General features: G+C 48.6%; 1 protein-coding gene across 4 annotated transcripts in view; it reads right to left on the minus strand.

Moving 5' to 3' along the window:
- c24h19orf44 (chromosome 24 C19orf44 homolog) overlaps nucleotides 1-24,146 on the minus strand; it is a 67,719-nt gene that overhangs the window by 32,639 nt on the left and 10,934 nt on the right. For 3 of the 4 annotated variants that reach the window (XM_063032764.1, XM_063032765.1, XM_063032766.1), the window contains exon 2: nucleotides 20,490-20,598. The exons of the other annotated variant lie outside the window; for it this stretch is intronic. In XM_063032764.1, coding sequence (XP_062888834.1) covers nucleotides 20,490-20,597 — 108 coding nt within the window. In that variant the 5' untranslated portion in view covers nucleotide 20,598. The remainder of the gene's footprint in view (nucleotides 1-20,489; nucleotides 20,599-24,146) is intronic. 4 annotated transcript variants of the gene reach the window in all.

Consider the following 24,146-nt stretch of genomic DNA (forward strand, 5'->3'; position numbering starts at 1 on the left):
TGTCGGTGCTATACAATATTTACAAACCCAGTGACTAACATATTTACTACACTACAAACAGACAATACATCTTAAACCAATATATTGCCATCCTCATCAATGATGGCATTTACACCCCGCGGAGCCCAACGGTCCCGGAACACCTCTACGGTCGCCGTGGACTGTGCGTATTCCTTTTCAATGTTCACCCGGGCACGAACATACCCCCTAAACATAGCCAGGCAGTCCGCCCGGGGAGAACCTCCTGCCACCCTTTTCCAGGAGCCACGGATGGCAATTTTCGCCAGCCCCAGGAGCAAGTTGACAAGGACATCCTCATCCCTCTGTGCCCCCCTCCTTACTGGATGACCATATATAAATAGGGTGGGACTGAAATGCAACCAGAAGGCGAGAAGCAGCCCACGCAAAAACGCGAAAAGGGGCTGCAGCCTCACACACTCCACGTACATGTGGTACACGGTCTCCTCCAGCCCGCAGAAGTGACACGCGGCTGGGAGATCCGTGTACAGACTGAAGAACTTATTGCAGGGCACCGCTTTATGCAGCACCCTCCAGCCGAGATCCCCAAGGTGCATGGGGAGAACTCCCTTGTAAAGGGACTTCCATTGGGGACCCCCCTCACCTCCAGGTGGAAAGACCGACCGCCATGGCGTGTCGGGACGGTGGACAAAGGCTAGGAAGTGGAGGGTGTGGAGCAGCAGCCCATAAAGGTACCTCCTGCCTGCATCCCTGAATGGGATTGTGGGTGTCGATGAAAGACGGCTCAAGTTGTGTGGATTCGTCTCTCGGGTAAGGCTGCGGGGCCTGGGCCCGACGAGCAGCTCAGCTTGAGTCGATCCACACACCTGAGCCGCACCGACATCCGCTGAGGCAGGGCAAGGGTCGGCCAGGACCCCGCCCTCTGCCAGAGGAGGGGATTCCCGGCCTGAGGCAACCATGTTCCAGACTCTCAGTAGGTCCTGATAGAAGCCGGGCAGCCTCTGCAAAGCAGCACGGCTGACGCCTGCCGGTGGTAGCTGCATATCTTCGTGAAGGCAGCAGCCCCTCCGGAGGAAGAAAGTCGCCAACACGTGCCACCTGGGAGGGCGCTCGGCGTACAGGAATCTCTGCAGAGTCCTGAGGCGGAGAGCCGCCAGTCGTGTGCGTACACACACCAGCGACTGTCCGCCCTCTCCTACTGGGAGACTCAGAACCGCTGCAGAGACCCAGTGTTTCCTGTTTCCCCAGAAGAAGTCCACCAGCTTCCTCTGCATTCTCGCAACAAAAGGGGCAGGGGGGGCCAAGGTGACCATCCGGTACCACAACATGGAGGCCACCAGCTGGTTTATGACCACCACCCTGCCTCGATAGGAAAGCACCCTGAGAAGGCCTGACCAGCGCCCTAGCCGGGCCATGACCTTTGTCTCCAGGTCCTGCCAGTTCGCCAGCCAGGTCTCCCCAGAAGGACTCAGGTAGACTCCCAGATAGAGAAGACGTCTGGTGCTCCACTCAAAAGCTCTCATCTCCTCCGGCAGGGAGTCCACCTGCCACTGGCCTACTAAGAGTCCGGAACATTTCGCCCAGTTGATCCTGCCGGAGGATGCCGCCGAGAAAACATCTTGGCACTCGCGCATCCTCCGCAGGTCACAGGGGTCTGTCATCATGAGGAGTACGTCATCGGCGTAGGCCGAGAGGACGACCCTCATGTCCGGTTCGCGCAGAACCAGACCTGTCAGCCTTCGCCGAAGAAGGCCGAGGAATGGCTCGACACAGATCGCATACAGTTGACCGGACATGGGGCACCCTTGACGCACTCCTCTTCGGAAGTGGATAGGTCCTGTCAGTGATCCGTTGATCTTAACTAGGCACTCTGCGGCAGAGTACAGGAGCCGAACTCGGGCCACAAAGTGTGGTCCGAGTCCAAAAGCCTGCAGGGTGCCCAGCAGGAAACTGTGGTCCACCCGGTCAAACGCCTTCTCCTGGTCAAGAGAAAGAAACGCTGCCGGGGTCCCAGTCTCCTGGAGCAGGTGGATCAGGTCCCGTACTAGGTGGACATTGTCCTGGATGGAGCGGCCCGGGACCGTGTAAGATTGGTCAGGATGGACCACCTGTCCAATTACCGAACCCAGACGGTTGGCCATTGCCCGGGCGAAGATCTTGTAGTCCGCGCACAAGAGGGAGACCGGCCGCCAGTTCTTTAGCAGGCGGAGGTCTCCCTTCTTGGGCAGTAGGACCACAACAGCTCTTCGTCATGAGAGGGGCATTTCTCCGGTGGCTAGGCTCTCCCCTAGGACAAGGCTGTAATCATCCCCCAGGACATCCCAAAAAGCCTGATAAAACTCAACACTCAGTCCATCCAAACCAGGGGACTTGCCCCTCCGGAGTTGCCGAAGGGCAGTGGACAGCTCCTCCCGAGTCAGGGGGGCATCCAGACGCACTGCATCCTCTGGACTGACCTTAGGCAAATCCTTCCAGACCTCATTGCACGCCTCCGCATTTGACGGATCAGGCGAGAATAAGGACCGATAGAATGAACGGACCTCGTTGTTAATTCCATCAGGGTCCGTGATGGAGGAGCCATCGGCAGCCAGCAATTCCACTAGCTGCTTTTGAACTCCCCGCCACCTCTCCAACGAGTAGAAGAAGGGTGAGCCACGGTCCAAATCCTGCAGCATTTGGATCCGTGACCTCACGTACGCACCTCGGGACTGCTGAAACTGCAAGTCCCTTAGTGCGTCCTTCTTCTCCTGGTACTCCTGCCACAGCTGCTGGTCTCCAGTGGTCGGACCGAGGCGGGACTCCAGGTCAAGCAACGCTCTCTCAAGCCGCTCAATCTCAGAGCCCCGCCCTTTGGTCGACCCCCTAGTGTACTCCCGACATAAAAACCGGATGTGGGCTTTGCCCACATCCCACCATAGCCGTAGGGAGCAGAACTCTCTCCGCCTCTCCTTCCAGGAGACCCAGAACGCTCGGAACGAATCCCGGAAACGGCTGTCCTCCAGCAGCCGGTTGTTAAAATGCCAATACCCGGATCCCACCCGAGGGTGTAGTGGAATAAATTCCATCCACACAAGGTGATGATCCGAGCACGACACTGGCCGCATGGAGGACGCCGACACGCGGGAGGCGTAGGCCCGAGAGATGTGAATGCGGTCTATTCTGGAACCTCCTTCTCTAGACCTTCTCGAGAAGGCGCTAGAGTTGGGGTGAAAATTCCGCCAGCTGTCCACCAAGTCAAAGGAGCCGACTAGCTCCTTTAACTTTTTTGCTGATGCTGGGTCGCGTTGGAGGCCCGAACGGTCCTCCGCCTCGAGGGTACAATTGAAATCTCCCCCGAGGATTACGCAGTCCCCAGGATCGATGGAGCTCAGCAGGGTGGACAGCTGACAGAATAGGCGCGTCTGCATCACACCGCGCCTGGGAGCGTACACATTGATAAAATGCAATGGTACGCCATCCAGGCGCACAACCAGGTGGAGCAGACGGCCGGGCACAACGTCTTGGACTCTTTCAACTACTGGCTGGAAGGTCGGGGCCAACAGGATCGCCACCCCGCTAGAAATGGAGCTGAGGTGGCTCATGTAGACCCCGCCCTGCCACTCCAGGAGCCAAGCAGACTCGTCCCCAGGGATGGTATGGGTTTCCTGCAGGAAACTCACCGTATACCGCCCATCCCTGAGGACTGAGAGATTGTTATGCCTGCGAAGAGGACCCCTGCTGCCGTTTACATTGAGACTAGCTATGGTAAGCTTCATGGCGGGAACACACTAGGTCTCAGCAGCTGCGCCCATTTCGGTGAGAGCGGAGGCGCCTTCCACCACACTGTCCGGAAAGAAAGCAAGGATACCTTTTGCTTTCCGGGCTCGAGCGGTACCAGCAACACCCTGTGACCCACCATCCCCCGTAGGAGCGAGGCTGCTTCTCCCTCTGATGTCCCTTACTAGGTCATCCAGGAAAGATTTTAGTTGCCGTCTGTCGTTCCCCACCACCGCATTCCTCTTTCCCTTTCCCTTTCGTCTGAGGATGACTCGCAGGGACCTCACCAGCCTCGGCATGCTGGGCCAGCGAAGCGAGGCTAGCTGAGGCCGGTGCTTGGCACCCTCAGAGGTGAGAATGAAATGCTTAATTTCCTCTACAGGTATCAATGGGGATTTCTCAGGAGGGGTGAGGATGTCCATTGTTTCACTATCGAAAGAGTCCCCCTCCAACCCGTCACTGCAGACAGAATCCCCATCGGCCTCCCCGCATGTTCCAATAGATGGCTGCGCCTGCGACCCACACAGCGCAGCGGGCACCTCGCTCTTACCTGCCTTCTCCACCGTCGCATCAGCCTCATCCACATTTGCGACAGTGGAGAGACAATCCCCAGGGACTCCCTGCAAGTCATTTATTGCTGGGGTCGATGTGCACAGAATATCGTCCTCCCTAGGGGGCAGGCATAGAGGGGAACCCGGCACCTTTGGTCCAAGGGATTCATAAGCCGCCTGGTGCTGAGAATGAGAGAGCTTTGCCTCGTCTCCTCTTACACTATTCGGTACACTGGCCTCCAGAGAGGCGCTGACTTGTAGGTCCTGGGTGGAGGCCTCCAGGGCTGCCTCGTTTGTGCAAACAGGCCTATCACAAGCTTTTTGCACAACCACACCATCTACCCCAGGACTGGTGGCTACATCTGAGGACTCAGGTTTAGAACCAACCCCTACCCGGATTCCCACCCCTTCCTGGGACTCCCCCGCATCTACATCCCCTGCCCTCTTGCGGGAACGTTCCCTTCTCCTCTTCACGCTGGAGGAGCACACAGGTGCAGGCTTCACCGATGGGGCGGCGCCTTCTGTTTCCATCGCCCCGTCTGCTTGCGCACCTCCCCGAGCCCCACGCTCCACTTCAGACGAAATGGGTGTGAGCTCTGCGGCCTCAAAGGCCCGCTTCTTACTATGTTTGGATTTCCCCTTTGCCTTCTTACTCCGCACAGACTCCACCCCGTCCCCCACCTGAACTACAGGGAGAGGAGCAGGGACCGACCCAACCGTAGAAGTAGGGACAGGGGTAGGGGTAGGGGCAGGGTGAGGGGCTGGGGCAGGATCACGGGCGGGGGCAGGGTCAGATGCAGGTGCAGGCGCACGCGCAGGAGTAGGATCAGGGGCAGGGGTAGCTGCGGCACTGGTGCCCGAAGTGGGCTCCCTCGGGTTCCGGGCGGCAGGACAGTCCCTCCGAAAGTGCCCCACCTCCCTGCACGCATGGCACCGTGGGCGCTCGGAGCTCCAGTAAACCTGATAATCTACTCCCTCGTGCCGGACAGTAAAGCGGCCCTCAACATCGTCCTCCCTTTCCAGCTGCATGAAAACCTGACGCCGGAAAGAGATTACGGTGCGGAGGGTGCGTCTCTTAAATTTGTGTCGGATGGCAGTAATCTCCGACCTTACTTGCCCTAAACGGGCCAGTGGGGGAAGCAAGTCCTCATTTGGAATGAAAGGCTTAACATGCCCAAGCACGATACGTTGCGTGGGGGCCGTCACCAGCTCCATAGGTAAAAAGATGTTGTCCACCGTGACTCCCCTGCTTAGGGCCCGGTGCACTAGCTCTTCATTCACCAGATAGAACACCGCCTTTCCGAACTCCTTCTCGGTGGCCAGAATACCACCTTTCCCCACAAGGTCCTCCATTGCCTCCGTACACTTTTCTAGTGTCATTCCAGGGCGCAAAATACATTGCACCCCACGTTCCACCTTCACCGACCGAAACAGGGCGTTGTCCGAGGCCGGGGAGGCAGCCGCCCTTGCGTAACTCCCCGAAGGCCCGCGACTCCCTGGAGACCAGTCCGGCATGCTGGCGCTCTTTCCAGTCCGAGAATTTTGCGGCGGTGCCAGTTAGAAGTCCTGGAGCGAGTCGAATAACTGGCCGGGAAAGTTTGCAGTCGACAGTTCCTCGCTGGCTCGGCGCCAGGAATGGCTCCGTCGGACTTGCAGAGACCCAGGCCGGGAGAGGCCGAAACGTCCTTCCAGATGCTCCGGCACCGGCACCGACACCGGACGAAAAATCAGGAAAACAATGGAGGAGGAACATTGCCCCGATGTCAATGGGGGGAAAACGACGGCGTTTGCCTCCGGTTTTGGAGCGAACCGGCTTACTGGCGAGTTGCCAGCGGCCGCAGCTGGGAGCTACGCAGTAAGCAGCCGCCAACAAACCCAGTCCAAACCGGCAGCAAAAACTCCACACCGAGCTTCCACGCCAACGCCGTCACTCACTCAGTTGTCCAAGAGACTTTTAGAGCCACCTCCAAAGTATTCCACGAACTTTATCCAGTAGTTTTCCTTCGATTTCTCCCAGCTCAGTCAGCACAGCTCCTCTCTGTGTCTGACCCCGGTTGTTGTGTACATCCCTCCTTCTGCCAACCCAGCGTCGGCGTGTAACATCATTTACACCGTCATAGCCAGATTACACAAACCCAGCACCCAAGTGCCCACATTACCATCTCGGGTGACTTCAACCATGTTACCATGGCTAGAACACTGCCTAACTTCACGCAGTATGTGAGCTGTAAAACCAGAGGGGAGAGGACTCTGGATTTGATGTACGCTAACATTAAGGATGCATACAGCTCCTCTCCCCTCCCCCCACTGGGAAGGTCAGATCACAACCTGGTGCGTCTAAAACCCTGCTACGTGCCTCTGGTGAAGAGTAAACCTGCAACCTCGAGGACAGTGAGAAAATGGTCGGAGGAGGCTTATGAGGCGCTCCAGGGTTGTTTTGAGGTGACAGACTGGCAGGCACTCTGTGAGCCACGTGGAGAGGATATTGATGGGCTCACAGAGTGTATCACTGATTACATCAACTTCTGTGTAGACTGCAATGTTCCGACAAGAGCTGTCCTTTGTTATTCAAATAACAAGCCATGGGTAACAAAGGACATTAAGGACATCCTGAACGCTAAAAAGAGGGCATTTAGAGATGGAAATAGGGAGGAGCTGAGGGCAATACAGAGGGACCTGAAAGCCAGGATCAGGGAGGCTAAAGACAGGTACAGGAGGAAGCTTGAGTGGAAACTCCAGCAGAACAACATGAGTGGTCTGGAGGGGGATGAGGACCATCACTGGGTTCCGGCAAACTAGCAACAGAGGAGCTGAAGGCAACGTGGACAGGACCAACAAACTTAACCTGTTCTTTAACAGATTTGACGTTGTGGCCCCTGCCCATTCCCCATGAGCCATCTGCTGTCAGCCCCCAACCAACACATATTCCACTCTCCCCTCCTACCCCTCTTCACAGTCCCCCACCCTGCTCTCATGACTATACCCCTTCCCCACACGAAACCACCACGGTGGGCTTCCGAACAGGTGAGAAGACAGCTGAAACGTCTCAACCAAGCAAGGCCGCAGGACCGGATGGTGTCAGTACCAGGGTGCTCAAAGCCTGTGCCTCTCAGCTATGTGGAGTACTTTGTCATGTATTCAACCTGAGTCTGAGGCGCCGAGAGGGTTCCTGTGCTCTGGAAGACGTCCTGCCTCGTCCCTGTGCCGAAGACACCGCGCCCCAGCGGCCTCAATGACTACAGACCGGTGGCATTGACCTCCCACATCATGAAAACCCTGGAGAGTCTCGTTCTGGAGCTGCTCCGGCCTATAGTCAGGCCACACTTAGATCCCCTCCAGTTCGCCCACCAGCCCTGACGAGGAGTTGAGGATGCCATCGTCTACCTGCTGAACCGTGTCTACGCCCACCTGGACAAGCCAGTGAGCACTGTGAGGGTCCTGTTTTTTGACTTCTCCAGTGCATTCAACACCATCTGCCCTGCTCTGCTGGGGGAGAAGCTGACAGCGATGCAGGTGGACGCTCCCCTGGTGTCATGGGTTCTTGATTACCTGACTGGCAGACCACAGTACGTGTGCTTGCAACACTGTGTGTCCGACAGAGTGATCAGCAGCACTGGGGCTCCACAGGGGACTGTCTTGTCTCCCTTTCTCTTCACCATTCACACCTCGGACTTCAACTACTGCACAGAGTCTTGTCATCTTCAGAAGTTTTCGGATGACTCTGCCATAGTTGAATGCATCAGCAAGGGAGATGAGGTCGAGTATAGGGCTACTGTAGGAAACTTTCGTCACGTGGTGTGAGCAGAATTATCTGCAGCTTAATGTGAAAAAGACTAAGGAGCTGGTGGTAGACCTGAGGAGAGCTAAGGTACCGGTGACCTCTGATTCCATCCAGGGGGTCAGTGCGGACATGGTGGAGGATTACAAATACCTGGGGATACGAATTGACAATAAACTGGACTGGTCAAAGAACACTGAGGCTGTCTACAAGAAGAGTCAGAGCCGACTCTATTTCCTGAGGAGACTGAGGTCCTTTAACATCTGCCAGACGATGCTGAGGATGTTCTACGAGTCTGTGGTGGCCAGTGCTATCATGTTTGCTGTTGTGTGCTGGGGCAGCAGGCTGAGGGTGGCAGACACCAACAGAATCAACAAACTCATTTGTAAGGCCAGTGATGTTGTGGGGATGGAACTGGACTCTCTGACGATGGTGTCTGAAAAGAGGATGCTGTCCAAGTTGCATGCCATCTTGGACAATGTCTCCCATCCACTACATAATGTAGTGGGTGGGCACAGGAGTACATTCTGCCAGAGACTCATTCCACCGAGATGCAGCACAGAGTGTCATAGGAAGTCATTCCTGCCTGTGGCCATCAAACTTTACAACTCCTCCCTTGGACGGTCAGACACCCTGAGCCAATAGGCTGGTCATGGACTTATTTTCTGGCATAATTTACATATTACTATTTAACTATTTATTGTTTTATTACTATTTAATTATTTATGGTGCAACTGTAACGAAAACCAATTTCCCCCGGGATCAATAAAGTATGACTATAAGGCATGTTTTCCTAATCAGGCAGGATCCTGGTAAATCTTCTCTGCATTCACTCTAAAGCTTCCACATCCTGTAGCACACAGGCTCTTCCACTTTTACCTGGGAGGTCAGAGAGCACACTGTTTGCCGACTCCTGTATGGATATGTCTACAGGTCCACCTTTTGCCATGGCATGATTGCCAAAGGCTGTAGGGCATTCAATTAGACCTCACTGTCTCTGTACTCCACTACATAAACGATGTGCTGCTACAGGGACCCTTGCAGGAGGTAGCGAGGCAGGCCCTAGATAAGGAGGTCATCTCTCTGCAAGAACAGAGTTGGTCCACCAATCCCAAAAAAATACAGCCAGAATGTTATATTCTTGGGCATACAATGGCATTCTGGGCAGTAGGAAAAAACAGATTAATCTAAGTGCAAGAGCTTGGGTGCTGCAGTCCCCACTTCCAAAGAGGAAATGCAGTGCTTTGTGGAGCTCACGGGGTATTGGCGTCAGCACATCCCTAGCTAATGATGATGCTGCGCCTCTTGTACCAGGTCTCCCAGTAACGAACGCCTTCCAAAGGGGTTGCAAGCAGCAGGTGACCTTTGAAACTGCCAAGGAAGCAGTAGAGCAGGCCCATCCTTGACCCCTAGACAGAGATAGGTGCCATTTGGGCTGCAGATTTCAGCTACCCTCTGGATAGCTGAGAGGAGCCTGTGGCAGGTGATGAAGAGTTGTATTTCATTGGGGTTTTGGACAAAAACCTTTCCTGAGGCAATGACCCAATTCACCCCCTTCAAGAGGCAGTTGTTGACATGCTTCTGGGCTCTCTTGGCCACAGAACAGCAGATCGCTTCTGAGTCAGTCATGCTACAACCATACTTCCCTATCATGCGGTGGGTAAAGTGTCAATGTAACCCATCGAGTGGGCCGTGCCCAGCTGCCCCTGCATTTTCAAATGGAAGTGCTACATTGGAGACAGGATAGAGAAGGGTCCCAATGGGGCAGGCTGCTTCCATGAGTAGGTTGTGGCTCTACCCGATAACGACCACTACATCCCCAATGAGTTTCTCACTATTGAACCCTCCCCCATACAGTGAGGTAAACCTAGGAGGACTTGACCAGACCTGGCAGCAAGTCTGGTTTTCAGACAGCTCCAGCCATTGGTGGAACAGTAAGCGGTGATGGAAGACTGCTGCTCTTCACCTTGTATCAGGGAAGGTTGTTACCCAGGAGGGCGTGGGAGGGGGGGATCTAACTGATTGGCTGAGCTGATGGCTGCAACCTTGTACCTCAAGAAGGTGACAGAGCCTGTGAGGAGCAGTGGCTAAAGGCATGGTGTTGCGTCTGCCTGATTGCTCTGGGCAGAACTGGGACATGCACAAGTCACTCCCCTGGGAGATTGCACATCAACACTCCACCCTATCACAGTCTACCAAGTGGATCCCGTCCATACTGAGGCTATACATAATGTTGCTGTTGATTGAGCGACGCTGACAGGGATCATGGGTGCCTGATGGTATGGACACACTAGAAGAGCAGGGGAGGGGGAGATGGGGAGGAGCAAAGAAATGGGCAGAAGCTTGAGGTGGGTTGGGGGCAGGGGCAGAGGAGTTGACATTTGCTGAGCGCAGGACAGCAGCTGTGAGCTGCCCTACCTGCTAGCAGGTTAAGCCCAGGGGAGACCAGTGGGTCACAGGGGCTGTTCAGGTATGGCAAGTAGAATATGCAAAGCCTCTGCCACTACTGAATGAGAAATGATATGTGCTTACAATGGTGGACATATATTCCAGGGTTCTGGTAGCAGTGCTGTGGGGCCATGCTGAGCAAGAAAGCACAATAAAAGGTTTACAACACTTGTATGGGGTTTCCTGGGAGATCCAGTCCAACAATGGCTTAAATTTTGCAGAAGCTAAAATATTATAAGATACTTCAAGACCCCATACCAGGAAAAATATAAAGATACAAACATGACGTGTTGGAGAAGGTGTGACTCCAAGGAGGCAAATCATTTCCATATTTTTTGGGATTGCCCTGAATTAAGTTTATATTGGAAAGGTATTCACGGAACATTAGTTAAGGCATTTAAGACCCAGATACCTCCGAACTTTGAGACCCTCTATTTGGGGCATGTATTGTTTTGGAACAGAAGAAAGATAAAGCTGCTGCAGGCCCTTTTAGCGGCAAGTAAGAAATCAATCACCAGAAAGTGGCTAAATCAAATATTACCTACATTAAAAGATTGGCACGAAATTATTTTGGAAATACAGGTCACCCCTCGCTTTTCGAACGTTAGTTTTACGACACCTCGCTGTTACGAAAGACCTACACTAGTGACCTGTTTTCACTAACAGAAAGCGTTTTCACTGTTACGAAAAAAGGCAGCGCGCATCCCAAGCAGCCAAGCTCCTCCCTCGGAACTGCATTCTAGCCAGCATTGCTTAAACACGTGCCTGTGAGCATCTATGCTTTATGTTGATTTATTTTGAGCATCTGTTAGCAAGATGAGTCCTAAGGTATCGGAAAAGCCTCAAAGAGCTCGTAAGGGTGTTACACTTAGTGTAAAACTAGATATAATTAAGCGTCTCGATCGTGGTGAATGAAGTAAGGACAAAGTGAGTTTGGCTTGTGGAAGTTGACCAAGATGATGTTGAAGAGGTTTTGGCATCCCATTACCAAGAACTGATAGATGAAGAGGAAAGGATAACAATCGAAACCGAGTGCAGTAGCGAACAGACCGAAAGTGAAGTCGTCCAGGAACTGAATGTGAAGCAACGGCATGGGATTTTCGCTGCAATAATTGCAGAAAAGTACAACTTTAATTTTGAAAAGGTATGTAGGTTTAGGGCATATTTGCAGGATGGTTTGAGTGCTTACAAAGAACTGTACGATAGAAAAATGTGCGAGGCTATGCAGTCAAGCATACTGTCGTTTTTCAAGCCTTCCACATCAGCTACAGGAGACGACGAACCTTGACCTTCAACATCGAGGCAGGCAGACATAGAAGAAGATAACGTGCCTGCCCTGATGGAAACAGACGACGATGAGATGACACCCAGTGTCCCACCACCCCAACCTCCGACTACTCAGCCTAACACACCATCAGTGTGCTCGCTGTCTTTCCCATTCCGGTAAGTAATACTACACTGTATATACATTATTTCTACTTTATATAGGCTGTGTATTTTTATGTGTTATTTGGTATGATTTGGCAGCTTCATAGCTTAAAGGTTACTGGAGAGAGTGTTTCTGCTGAGAGAGCTTGCGCCAAGTGTTTCTGCCGAGAGTGCTTGCGTGAGATTTTTGCTAGGGTGGACAGTGCAATGGTTGCAGGAAAAAAATTTCTACTTTATATAGGCTGTGTATTTATCATATCATTCCTGCTTTTAGAACATAGAACATAGAAAATAGAATAGTACAGCACATTACAGGCCCTTCGGCCCACAATGTTGTGCTGACCCTCAAACCTTGCCTCCCATATACCCCCCCCCCCACCTTAAATTCCTCCATATACCTGTCTAGTAGTCTCTTAAACTTCACGAGTGTATCTGCCTCCACCACTGACTCAGGCAGCGCATTCCATGCACCACCCACTCTGAGTCAAAAACCTTCCTCTAATATCCCCCTTGAACTTCCCATCCCTTACCTTAAAGCCATGTCCTCTTTTATTGAGCAGTGGTGCCCTGGGGAAGAGGCGCTGGCTATCCACTCTATCTATTCCTCTTATTATCTTGTACACCTCTATCATGTCTCCTCTCATCCTTCTTCTCTCCAAAGAGTAAAGCCCTAGCACCCTTAATCTCTGATCATAATACATACTTTCTAAACCAGGCAGCATCCTGGTAAATCTCCTCTGTACCCTTTCCAATGCTTCCACATCCTTACTATAGTGAGGCGACCAGAACTGGACACAGTACTCCAAGTGTGGCCTAACCAGAGTTTTATAGAGCTGCATCATTACATCGCGACTCTTAAACTCTATCTCTCGACTTATGAAAGCTAACACCCCATAAACTTTCTTAACTACACTATCTACTTGTGAGGCAACTTCCAGGGATCTGTGGATATGTACCCCCAGATCCCTCTGCTCCTCCACACTACTAAGTATCCTGCCACTTACTTTGTACTCTGCCTTGGAGTTTGTCCTTCCAAAGTGTACCGCCTCACACTTCTCCAGGTTGAACTCCATCTGCCATGTCACAGCCCATTTCTGCATCCTATGAATGTCTCTCTTAAATCTTCGACAATCCCCTACACTATCTACAACACCACCAATCTTTGTGTTGTCTGCAAACTTGCCCACCCACCCCTCTACCCCAACATCCAGGTCGTTAATAAAAATCATGAAAAGTAGAGGTCCCAGAACAGATCCTTGTGGGACATCACTAGTCACAATCCTCCAATCTGAATGTACTCCCTCCACCACGACCCCCTGCCTTCTGCAGGCAAGCCAATTCTGAATCCACCTGGTCAAACTTTCCTCGATCCCATGCCCTCTGACTTTCTGAATAAGCCTACCATGTGGAACCTTGTCAAATACCTTACTAAAATCCATACAGATCACATCCACTGCACTACCCTCATCTATATGCCGAGTCACCTCCTCAAAGAACTCTATCAGGCTTGTTAGACACGATCTGCCCTTCACAAAGCCATGCTGACTGTCCCTGATCAGACGATGATTCTCTAAATGCCCATAGATCCTATCTCTAAGAATCTTTTCCAACAGCTTTCCCACCACAGTATAACCACTACTATATGTTACTTTATGCACACATTCTTTCTCTCACTCTCCTTTTTCTCCCTCTGTCCCTCTGAATATACCTCTTGCCCATCCTCTGGGTCACCCCCCCCCTTGTCTTTCTTCCCGGACCTCCTGTCCCATGATCCTCTCGTATCCCCTTTTGCCTATCACCTATCCAGCTCTCGGCTCTATCCCTCCCCCTCCTGTCTTCTCCTATCATTTTGCATCTCCCCCTCCCCCTCCAGCTTTCAAATCCCTTACTCACTCTTCCTTCAGTTAGTCCTGACGAAGGGTCTCGGCCTGAAACGTCGACTGCGCCTCTTCCTATAGATGCTGCTTGGCCTGCTGCGTTCACCAGCAACTTTGATGTATGTTACTATATGTTACTGTTATTTTTGGTTTTATGTGTTATTTGGCATGATTTGGTAGGTTATTTTTTCGGTATGTGAACGCTCACAAATTTTTCCCATATAAATAAATGGTAATTGCTTCTTCACTTTACTACATTCCGGCTTACGAACTGTTTCATAGGAACGCTTTTCCTTTGGATGGCAGAGGAAACCTGTATTTAAAATGGAAAAGATGACTTACTCTCTGAGAATTCAAAAAGAAATATGTTGTCAAATTTGGAAGAAATGGATTGAATTCATAACCCCAAAGCAAGCAGACTTTAGATGACTCTCCTAATGGTTTATACTGCTTTCCTCATCAACATAGTAATAGTGTTAATGTAAGCACCCTTGGTTCGAATGTGTACTGTTCTTTTTTTAGAAAACGGGGAATTAACACAAGTAAAGGAAAAGATTTGGGAAAGGAAAAAAAAAAAAGATAAAATGAAGTACATAGGGATTGGATAAGTATGTTCGTGGGTAGGAGCAAACATGAATGAGTTAAGATATGAACACCTACGATGGAAGTTACATGGGGCTACATACAATATTTTGGACCAGAAAGAAATGGACCAGAAGAGATATGTGAAAATTATTATTCAACCACTGTTACTACTATTTTTTTTTTAACAACCATTATCATTTCTTAGTCTAAATAAGAGTGGAATTACAACTGCACATAATTATCTATTTAAGTGCCTAATTACTTTTTATATCATCTTAATGTGTACTTGTGTTCATAAATAATTATAGATTTATACATATATAAAAAATGGAAAAGGTTATACATGTAAAAAAAGTAAATAAAAATAAAATTTTTTAAAAATGAAAAAAAAAATTTGCAGAAGCTAAAGTCCAGGGGTAAGCTGTGGAGTCCAACATTTTGTAGGTGTTCCTCAACCCATACTACCCCTAGGCAGCAGGGATGATCAAGCATACGAATGGACTGTTAAAAGAGCGAATTAAGTTACTGACCCCTACCCTCACCTTTCAAGGCTGGCTGAGTGTGCTGTAACAAGCAGTGGACAACCTGAACTCCTGGTCAGTGGGCCTGGGAGGGTCCCTGATGTCCCAGCACTTGGCAATACCAGATCATCCAAAGGTAGAAGAGGTGGAGTTAGAGGAGGAATTGGGTAAGGTTTGGGTGTAGCATCCACAGGGGCCTCCAGAGCAGAGGGAGATTGTGGCGCACAGACCAGGGGATACACAATGGTGTTACCAGGGCACAGTCTGTCTAAACACCAGCAACTAAGCAGGAGGGATTAAGTTTGTGTCTCCTTAGATTACAGAATGGCAAAGTGGTAGATGCTGACGACAGTGGTGATGATGGTGGTCAGTACAACACATTCCTACAGATGGCATGTGATCATGCAAACCACACCAACACTTCAGACTGTTGGATCTGAATGAGGGTGCCAATCCACACTGCAAAAAAAAAAAGGGGGGTGTCACTGATACCAATCCCATTTGACGACAAAGAACAGGACTATTGGAAAAACTTGTCCAGCTTCTCTAGCCACTCTGGAGGTTGGTGAACCACTGTAGTACACTGGGTAGAAGCCACTGGGCTGATAATTCTGGGCATCATAGTGTTACGGTATAGTGGGGCATCTGTGGGGGGGTTATACTAGCCTGTGGGCCAACTGTCATGGTGCCTTGAGGGGTGGAATGCTGCAGTAAGTATCAATCTTACCTGTTTATTGAAAGCAGTGGTAGCTAGGAATTAGCCTGTTTAGGAAGCAGTGCAGCCCTTTCACTGGCTGCCGTTTGGCATCATAGCTCCAGCTGATGCTGTCATGGCATCAGTAGAATATAAATCTAGCATGCTGGGTCGCAACTGGTGCTGAGGGAACTGTAGAAGTGTGCGGCAGTGAGAGAGGGCCTCAGTGCACACTTCAGATAAGTATTTGTAATTGGGTGTAACTTCAAGGGTTTACTGAATGTTTAATGCCTGTCTGTCCTGTAAGTAAACAGTTAACTTACCAGTAGTGAGTGTCTTTTGTCCACATTCACCAAACACACAAGAGTAGGGATCCCAGAACAGATCCCTGCAGAACATCACTAATCATCATCCTCCGGGCAGAATATGTTCCAAATAGAACTAGCCTTTGCTTTTTGTGGACAAGCCAATTCTGAATCCACACATGTATCCCAGGCCTCATGATTTTCGAGATAAGCATACCATGAGGAACCTTGTCAAATGCCTTACTAAGATCTACATCTACCATTCTCTGCCTTCATCAATTTGTTTGGTCATAGAGCTCCATTGCACAGAAGAAGGTCCTTCGGCTCATCTAGTATGTGTCAAACTATTGTTCTGTCTAGTCCAATTGACCTGCACCTGAATCATAGTCCTCCACACCCCTCCTATTCATGTACTTATCCAAACTTCCCTTAAACATTCTTAATGTTGTTATAACCTAGGGTGGTAATGGGGACAAACTCCCACTACCTATTAAATGCTCCCAATGGCATGTGCCACAACTAGCCTCTGACAACTAAATCCAGCTCCAGGCCTTCACATATAGCTTGGCTACTAAACCTGGCAGAACCATTTTTATTGACAGGAGAAGGGGCAAAGGTGGGTTACTGGCTCCTTAAAACCAATCGCATTGGGCAGATGGGGCTCGTCAGCTGTGGTTGGCAGTTCATCTAGAAGGAAAACTCTGATTTCAAACCTCCACTGCCTTGCGGCTATACCCACTCATGAGGAAGGCTTCAAGAGTAAACCCCAAGGGAAAAATTCAGAGTTGGAGTCCCTAAGGCAATCGTACATTGAGTCAATGCTGACTGACAACTCCTGTGATGGTGCTGGTACCAAACTGTATCAATCTTTGCCATTCCTTTGGGTTCATCAGATGCATGGAGAGGGGAAGCTTGCTCTCCATATTGTACTGCCCAGGCCTGCGTATCTAGACAGCTAGGACGCAATACCCTTGGTCAACTCTGACCGACGGAGACCTCAGCTTAAATTTTAAATCAAACTTGCATCCACTGGCATTCTCACCATAATCTGAGTGACACACACAAATTACTGGAGAAACTCAGCAGGCCAGGCAGCATTTATGGAAAAGAGTACAGTTGAAGTTTTGGGCCAAGACCCTTCAACAGGACTGGAGAAAAAAAGATGAGGAGTAGGGTTAAAAGGTGGGGAAAAGGAGGGAGAAACACAAGGTGATAGGTTAAAATGGGAGGGGGAGGGATGAAGTAAAGAGCTGGGAAGTTCATTGGTGAAAGAGATAGAGGGGCTGGAGATCTAATAGGAGAGGACAGAAGGCCCATGGAAGGAAGAAAAGGGGGGGTAGGAATACCAGAGGGAAGTGATGGGCAGGCAAGTAGATAAGGTGAGAGAGGGAAAAGGAATGGGGAATGGAGGAGGTGGGGGGGGGGGAAGGGTTGCCATTACTGGAAGTACGAGAAATCAAAGCCTACTAGCATTTATCATATCTATACCCCTCATAATTTTGTATATCTGTATCAAATCTCCCCTCATTCTCTGACACTCCAAGGAATAAAGACCTAATCTCAAAGTTCAAAGTAAAATTTATTATCAGAGTACATACATGTCACCACATACAACCCTGAGATTCTTTTTTCTGCGGGCATATTTAGCAAATCTATAGAACAGGAACTGTAAACAGGATCAATGGACAACAAACTGTACAAACGTAGATATAAATAAATAAATAATGAGTATGAAATAACATGGTAAAAGAGTCCTTAAATTAGAGTAGTTACCCCTTTTTGTTCAAGAGCCTGGTGGTTGAAGGACAGTAACTGTTCTTGAATCTGGTGTGAGTCCTGAGGCACCTGTACCTTCTACCTGATGGCAGCAGCGAAAAAAAGAGCATGGCCTGGGTGGTGATCTTTAACAATGGATGCTGCTTTTCTATGGCAATGTTTCATGTAGATGTGCTCAATGGTTGGGATCTAACTCAGGTCCTCAAACCCCAGCAATATCCTTGTAAACTTTCTTCTGTATTCTTACAATCTTTTTGATATCTTTCTTGTAGGTAGGTGAATGGAACTGCACACAATACTCCAAATTAGACCTCACCAACATCTAATAACAACTTCAACATAACATCCCAATTCTTGTACTCAATATTTTGATTTATGAAGGCCAGTGAAAACAAAAAAAAATGTAAATAGGTCAGGCAGCATCAATGGAAAGAGAAACAAAGTTAACCTTTTAGGTCCAAGGCACTATCGGAATTAGAAAGAAATAGAGAGCCAAAAATCACAGATGGAAGACTGACATAAATGGACAGCTGTGATACACAGAAGAGAAAGGTGATTATCTATAGGCAGAAAATTCAATATTGAGCCTTGAAGGAAGCAATGTGTAAAGAGGGAAGGCAAGCAGTTGTTCTTTAAGCTTGTACAGGCTCCACTATAACAGTATAAGAGGCCAGAGACAAAGAAGTTAGAATCTCCTCCTCACTGACGATCAACACTAGTGCACCTCAGGGGTGTGTGCTTAGCCCACTGCCCTACTCTCTATACTCATGACTGTGTGGCTAGGCATAGCTCAAATACCATCTATAATTTTGCTGATGATACAACCATTGTTGGTAGAATCTCAGATGGGGACGAGAGGGTGAACATGAGCAAGATATGCCAGCCAGTGGAGTGGTGTCACAGCAACAACCAATATGAAAAGAGCTGATTGTGGACTTCAGGAAGGGTAACACAAAGGAACACATACCAATCCTCATAGGAGGGGATCAGAGATGGAGGAGTGAGCAGTTTCAAGTTCCTGGGTGTCAAGATCTCTGAGGATCTAACCTGGTCCTCACATATTGATACAGTTATAAAGAAGGCAAGACAGCGGCTATACCTTATTAGGAGTCTGAAGAGATTTGGTATGTCAACAAATACACACAAAAACTTCTATAGATGTGCAGAGAATTCTGACAGGCTGCATCACTGTCTGGTATAGGGAGGCTACCGTACAGGAGTGAAAGAAGCTGCAGAAGGTTGTAAATTTAGTCGGCTCCATCTTGGGTACTAGCCTACAAAGTACCCAGGACACCTTCAAGGAGCGGCGTCTCAGAAAAGCAACCTTCATTATTAAGGACCTGCAGCACCCAGGGCATGCCCTTTTCTCACTGTTACCATCAGGTAGGAGGTACAGAAGCCCAAAGGCACACACTCAGCAATTCAGGAACAGCTTCTTCCCCTCTGCCATCTGATTCCGAAATGGACATTGAGCCCTTGGACACTACCTCACTTTTTTTAACATATATTATTTCTGTTTTTTGCACAATTTTTAATCTATTCAATATGTATATTATAATTGATTGATTTATTATTATATTTTGTGTTTTTTTCTTCTATATTATGTATTGCATTGAACTGCTGCTGCCAAGTTAACAAATCTCACGATACATGCCGGTGATAATAAACCTGATTCTGAATGGGATGGGGAATTAAAGTGGGTGGCAACTAAAAGCTTTCTTTTCCTACCAATTTAATCTGGCCTGTTGAGCTTGTCTCACAGCACTACTATTACAAAGAAGAAGAACTATTACAAGACAAAGAACTATAATCTCATTCTAAATATCACATTTACTCATTTGGTTTTATCCCAGAGAGGTTCCCTTTGCTATTCATCTTTACTTTACCTTCTCTGCTGTAGAAATCTACTTTTTCTCTCTGACAAAGAGTCATTGACCTAAAACTTTAATTATTTCCCTTTCCATGTACGTATTCTGACCTGCTGAGTGTTTCCAGCATTTTCTTTTTCATCTCAGATTTCCAGATCTTTAAAAAATATTTTCATTTATTGTGTATTTCAGCTCTCCTGAAAATGTCTTTGAAAAATGTATGAAATCATTCTGTACCATTTGATGCAATTTGTCTCACTGAGTCTTTGCAGGTTCTCAGAGCATTTCCATTCCCTCATAATAATCTCTCTCACATGCCTACTAACTCCCCTGTGATTTTCCTGCCATCCATCTGTAATTTACTACAGCCAAATAACTTACCAACTAGCACATCTTTGGGATCTAGGAGAAATCCAGAGCAGCTGAGCAAACTAATATGGTCCTAGAAAGAATGTACACACTCAATACAGATACCACTCTCAGTCAAAATTGTACCAGGGTAGCTGCACCATTGCATCATAATACTGAACCTTAAGGAAATATGCAAAACAGAACAACCTGTAGGGCCATAGGGTAATAAGAAGAGCAGGAATGGGCCTGATGGGATTGCTCTGCTGGGTCTAATGGGCTAAATGGCCACTTCAGTGTCATAGTTGTGGATGGTGCCCTACAAAGTTATGTGGAAGAAAAGAAATAAGTATAAACACAGGAAATATAGAAATAGAAATGATCTACAGAGATTGCTCTGTGTGGAGAAAAGGAGGTTGAGAAAACTTACATTATGAGACAAGAATGAGCAAAATGAGAAAAGAAAAGTAAATGACACACAAAGTGTGTAAAGAGATGTTTTGAGAATCAATGCAAAATGGAACACAAGCAAAAACAAACATGCAGCACTCAAGACTATGTTATGAAAAGTGTACCTGAAGTTCATCTCCATAGACATTGAAGCTTTCCAGTATTCTCTGCCCAGAGAGCTGGGCCTGGGCTCTTGCTAAGGCAGAACTTCCCAGTTTACTTCTTTTAAACATGCTAACAAAATTAGAACACTTGATCAGGAAAGAGGCATTACTGACAGACTGAACAACACACACAAATTACTGGAGGAACTCAGCAGGACTGATGAAGGGAATCAGCCTTTCCTGCCTATCACCTCCCTGCTTCCCCTCTCCCACCCCTTTATCTTTCCCCTTACTGGTTTTTCACCTGGAACCTACCAGCCTCATCCTTCCCACCCTTCCCCCACCTTCTTTATAGAGCCTCTGCCCCTTCCTTCTTCAGTCCTGATGAAGGGTTCCGGCCCGAAACGTCAATTCATCATTTCCACGGATGCTGCCGGACCTGCTGAGTTCCTCCAGCGTGTTGTGAGTGTTAGCCTGAAATGTCAACTGTTCATTTCCCTCCCTTGATACCGCTTGATATACTGAGCACCTCCAGCAATTTGTATGGATTGCTCAAAATTATCCTGCATCTGCAGAATCTCGTGTCTCCATTATTGAAAGATTTCCTTTTAAGAATTAATGATTATTTGCAAACATATTCCATGTTACCTTACCTCCAAAAATCCTCTAGCAGTTTTTAATAGCTTCAAGTGTTTGACTGCTAACGTATAGTTGTAGCCAGTGAATGGCACCATTTCACTCTTTAGCCCATACAACATCTGAAATTCCCATGGATCTATTCAGTCTTTTTCTATTTCTCATCTACACTGACAACATTACTGCAAACATTCAGCTTTATCCTATCACCATCACATTTGAGCCTTCCACTGTACCTCACTGGTCACATTATGGTCTTTTAACATTGAGAACTTGATGAACAAAATTCCTTCAATTATGTTTGTAGTTATTAAGACTAGAGCCACAGATTTTTTTGTCCTATCAAACTCCATTCCCAAGTCACTAGGTCTCTTCTTGACAACTGTTTGAAATTGAATTCATCATTTGCAACTCCAGGGTCATTATTGGCCCAGACCTTAGTTTCATACCTCAATCCATGTATCAAGTAAATTAATTCCATGAGAAAATCTGCAGACGCTGGAAATCCCAAAAAATACACACAAACTGCTAGAGGAACTCAGCAGGCCAGGCTGCATCTATGGAAAAGAGTAAGCAGTCGATGGTTCGGGTCAAGACCCTTTATCAGGACTGGGAAGAAAGATGAGAAGTCAGGATAAGAAGGTGGGAGGAGAGGAGGAAGTAGTACAAGGTGGTAGGTGATAGGTGACACCAGGAAAGGGGAAAGGAATGAAGTAAACAGCTGGGAAGTTGATTCGTGAAAGAGATAAGGGATTGGAGAAGGGGGAATCTGATAGGAGAGGGTAGAAGACCATGGAAGGAAGGGAAGGAGGAGGATCACCAGAGGGATTGCCGGGCAAATAAGGAGATAAGGTGAGAAGGGGAAACAAGAACAGGGAATGGTGAAGGGGGGGCAGCAATTACCAGACGTTTGAGAAATCAATGTTCATGCCATCAGGTTGGAGGCTACCCAGATGAAATACAAGGTGCTGCTCCTCCAACCTGAGCACAGCCTCATCGCTGCAGTACAGGAGGCCATGTACTGACATATCAGAATGGGAAGTAGAATTCAACTGGGTGGCCACTGAGAGATCCCGCTTTTTGTGGTGTACAGAGGGAAGGTGCTTGGCAAAGTAGTCACCCAATCTTCACTGGATCTCACCAATATACAGGAGGCCGTACCAGGAGCACTGGATACAGCATACAACTTCAACATACTCGTAAGTGAAGTGTCACCTCACCTGGAGGGACTGTTTGGAACCCTGAATAGTAGTGAGGGAGGAGGTGCAAGGGCAGGTATGGTACTTGTTCTGCTTGCAAAGGTAAGTACCAGGAGCGAGATCAATGGGAAGGGACGAGTGGAAGGGAATCGTGTAGGCAGTGATCCCCTGTGGAAAGTTGGGGGGGGGGGGAAGATGTGCTTAGTGATGGGATCCCAATGGAGGAGGTGGCGGAAGTTAGAGAGAATTATGTGCTAGATGCAGAGGCAGAGTGGTAGGTAGCTATAAGAGGAACCCTATCCCCTGAGGTGACAGCAGATGTGCATGAAATAGAAGAGATGTGGGTGAGGGTAGCATTGATGGTGGAGGAAGGGAAGGTCTTTCTTTGAAGAAGGAGGATATCTCAGTAGGTCAGAATGAAAAGCCTCATCCTGAGAGCAGATGCGACGGAGACAGAAGAACTGAGAAAGGGAATGGCATTTTTACAAGTGACTGAGTGGGAAAAGGCATAGCCCAGATAGCTGTGGGAGTCAGTCAGTTTGTAAAAGATATCAGTAGATAAACTGTCTGTGGGGATGCAGACAGAGAGTTTGAGAAAGGGGAGGGAGGTGTTGAAAATGGACCAGGTAAATTTGAGGGCAGGCTGGAAGCTGGAGGCAAAATTGATGAAGTTGACGAGCTCAGCATGGGTGCAGGAAGTAGCACCAATACAGTCATCAATGTAGCATAGGAAGAGATGGGGAGCAATGCTGGTGTAGGCTTGGAATGTGGACTGTTCCACGAAGCTGACTAAAAGGCAGGCACAGCTGGGACCCATGCAAGTGCCCATGGCATGAAAGAAGTGGGAGTAGCTGAAGGAGAAATTATTGAGGTCAAGGACCAGTTCCACCTAACGGAAGAACATGATAGTGCAGGGGAACTGGTAGGCTCTGTTGTCCAGAATGAAGCGGAGAGCTTTAAGGCCCTCGTGATGGGGGATGGAGGCATATACGGACTGGACATCCATAGTGAAAATGGGACGACTGGAGCCAGGGAACTTAAAGTTATTAAAAAGATCAATAGTGTGCGGATGTAGATAGGAAGGGACTGACCCAGGGGGGAATAAAGCAGAGTCGAGGTATGCAGATACAAGTTCAGTGGGGCAGGAATAAGCAAAATCAATGGGTCTATGTGGACAGGCAGGTTTACGGATCTTGGGCGGGAGGTAGAAATGGGAGGTGTGGGGTGCAGGAACTATGAGGTTGCTGGCAGTAGACAGGAGATCCCCAGAGCTGATAAAGTTGGTGAAGGTGTGGGAGACAACGACCTGGTGCTCCTTAGTGGAGTCCTGTTCGGGGGTGAGGGGGCCAAGTAAGAAGAAGTGTTCGAGTGTTGTCACCTGGCCTCAGCAAGTTAGTGGTCAGCCATATGACTACATACCCTTATCTGTGGGTTTGATGGTGAGGTTGAGGTTAGTACAGAGAGAGTGGAGAGCGATGTGTTCAGAAGGAGTAAGGTTAGAGTTGGAGCAAAGAGTGTTAAAGTTGAGATGATTGATGTCTCCATCTGTGTAATAAAAAAACATTTTCCCCAATGTACTGGTCAATTTTTGCTGAAATCTTCGTTCCTGTATTTGACCTCCAGAGTTTATTCCTATGATTTGCAAGAGCAGTGTTACAGTAGTTATGTGGGATTTCAGTATGCAGGTAGATTAGGAAAATCAGACTGATGCAGGATCCCAAGAGAGGGAATTTATAGAGTGCCGACAAGCTGACTTTTTAGAGCAGTTTGTGGTTGAGCCTACTAGGAAAAAAAGCAATTCTGGATTGGGTGTTTAGTAAAGAACCAGATTTGATTAAGCAGC

The sequence above is a fragment of the Mobula hypostoma genome, chromosome 24, assembly GCF_963921235.1.
Source record: "Mobula hypostoma chromosome 24, sMobHyp1.1, whole genome shotgun sequence".
Lineage (NCBI taxonomy): Eukaryota > Metazoa > Chordata > Chondrichthyes > Myliobatiformes > Myliobatidae > Mobula > Mobula hypostoma.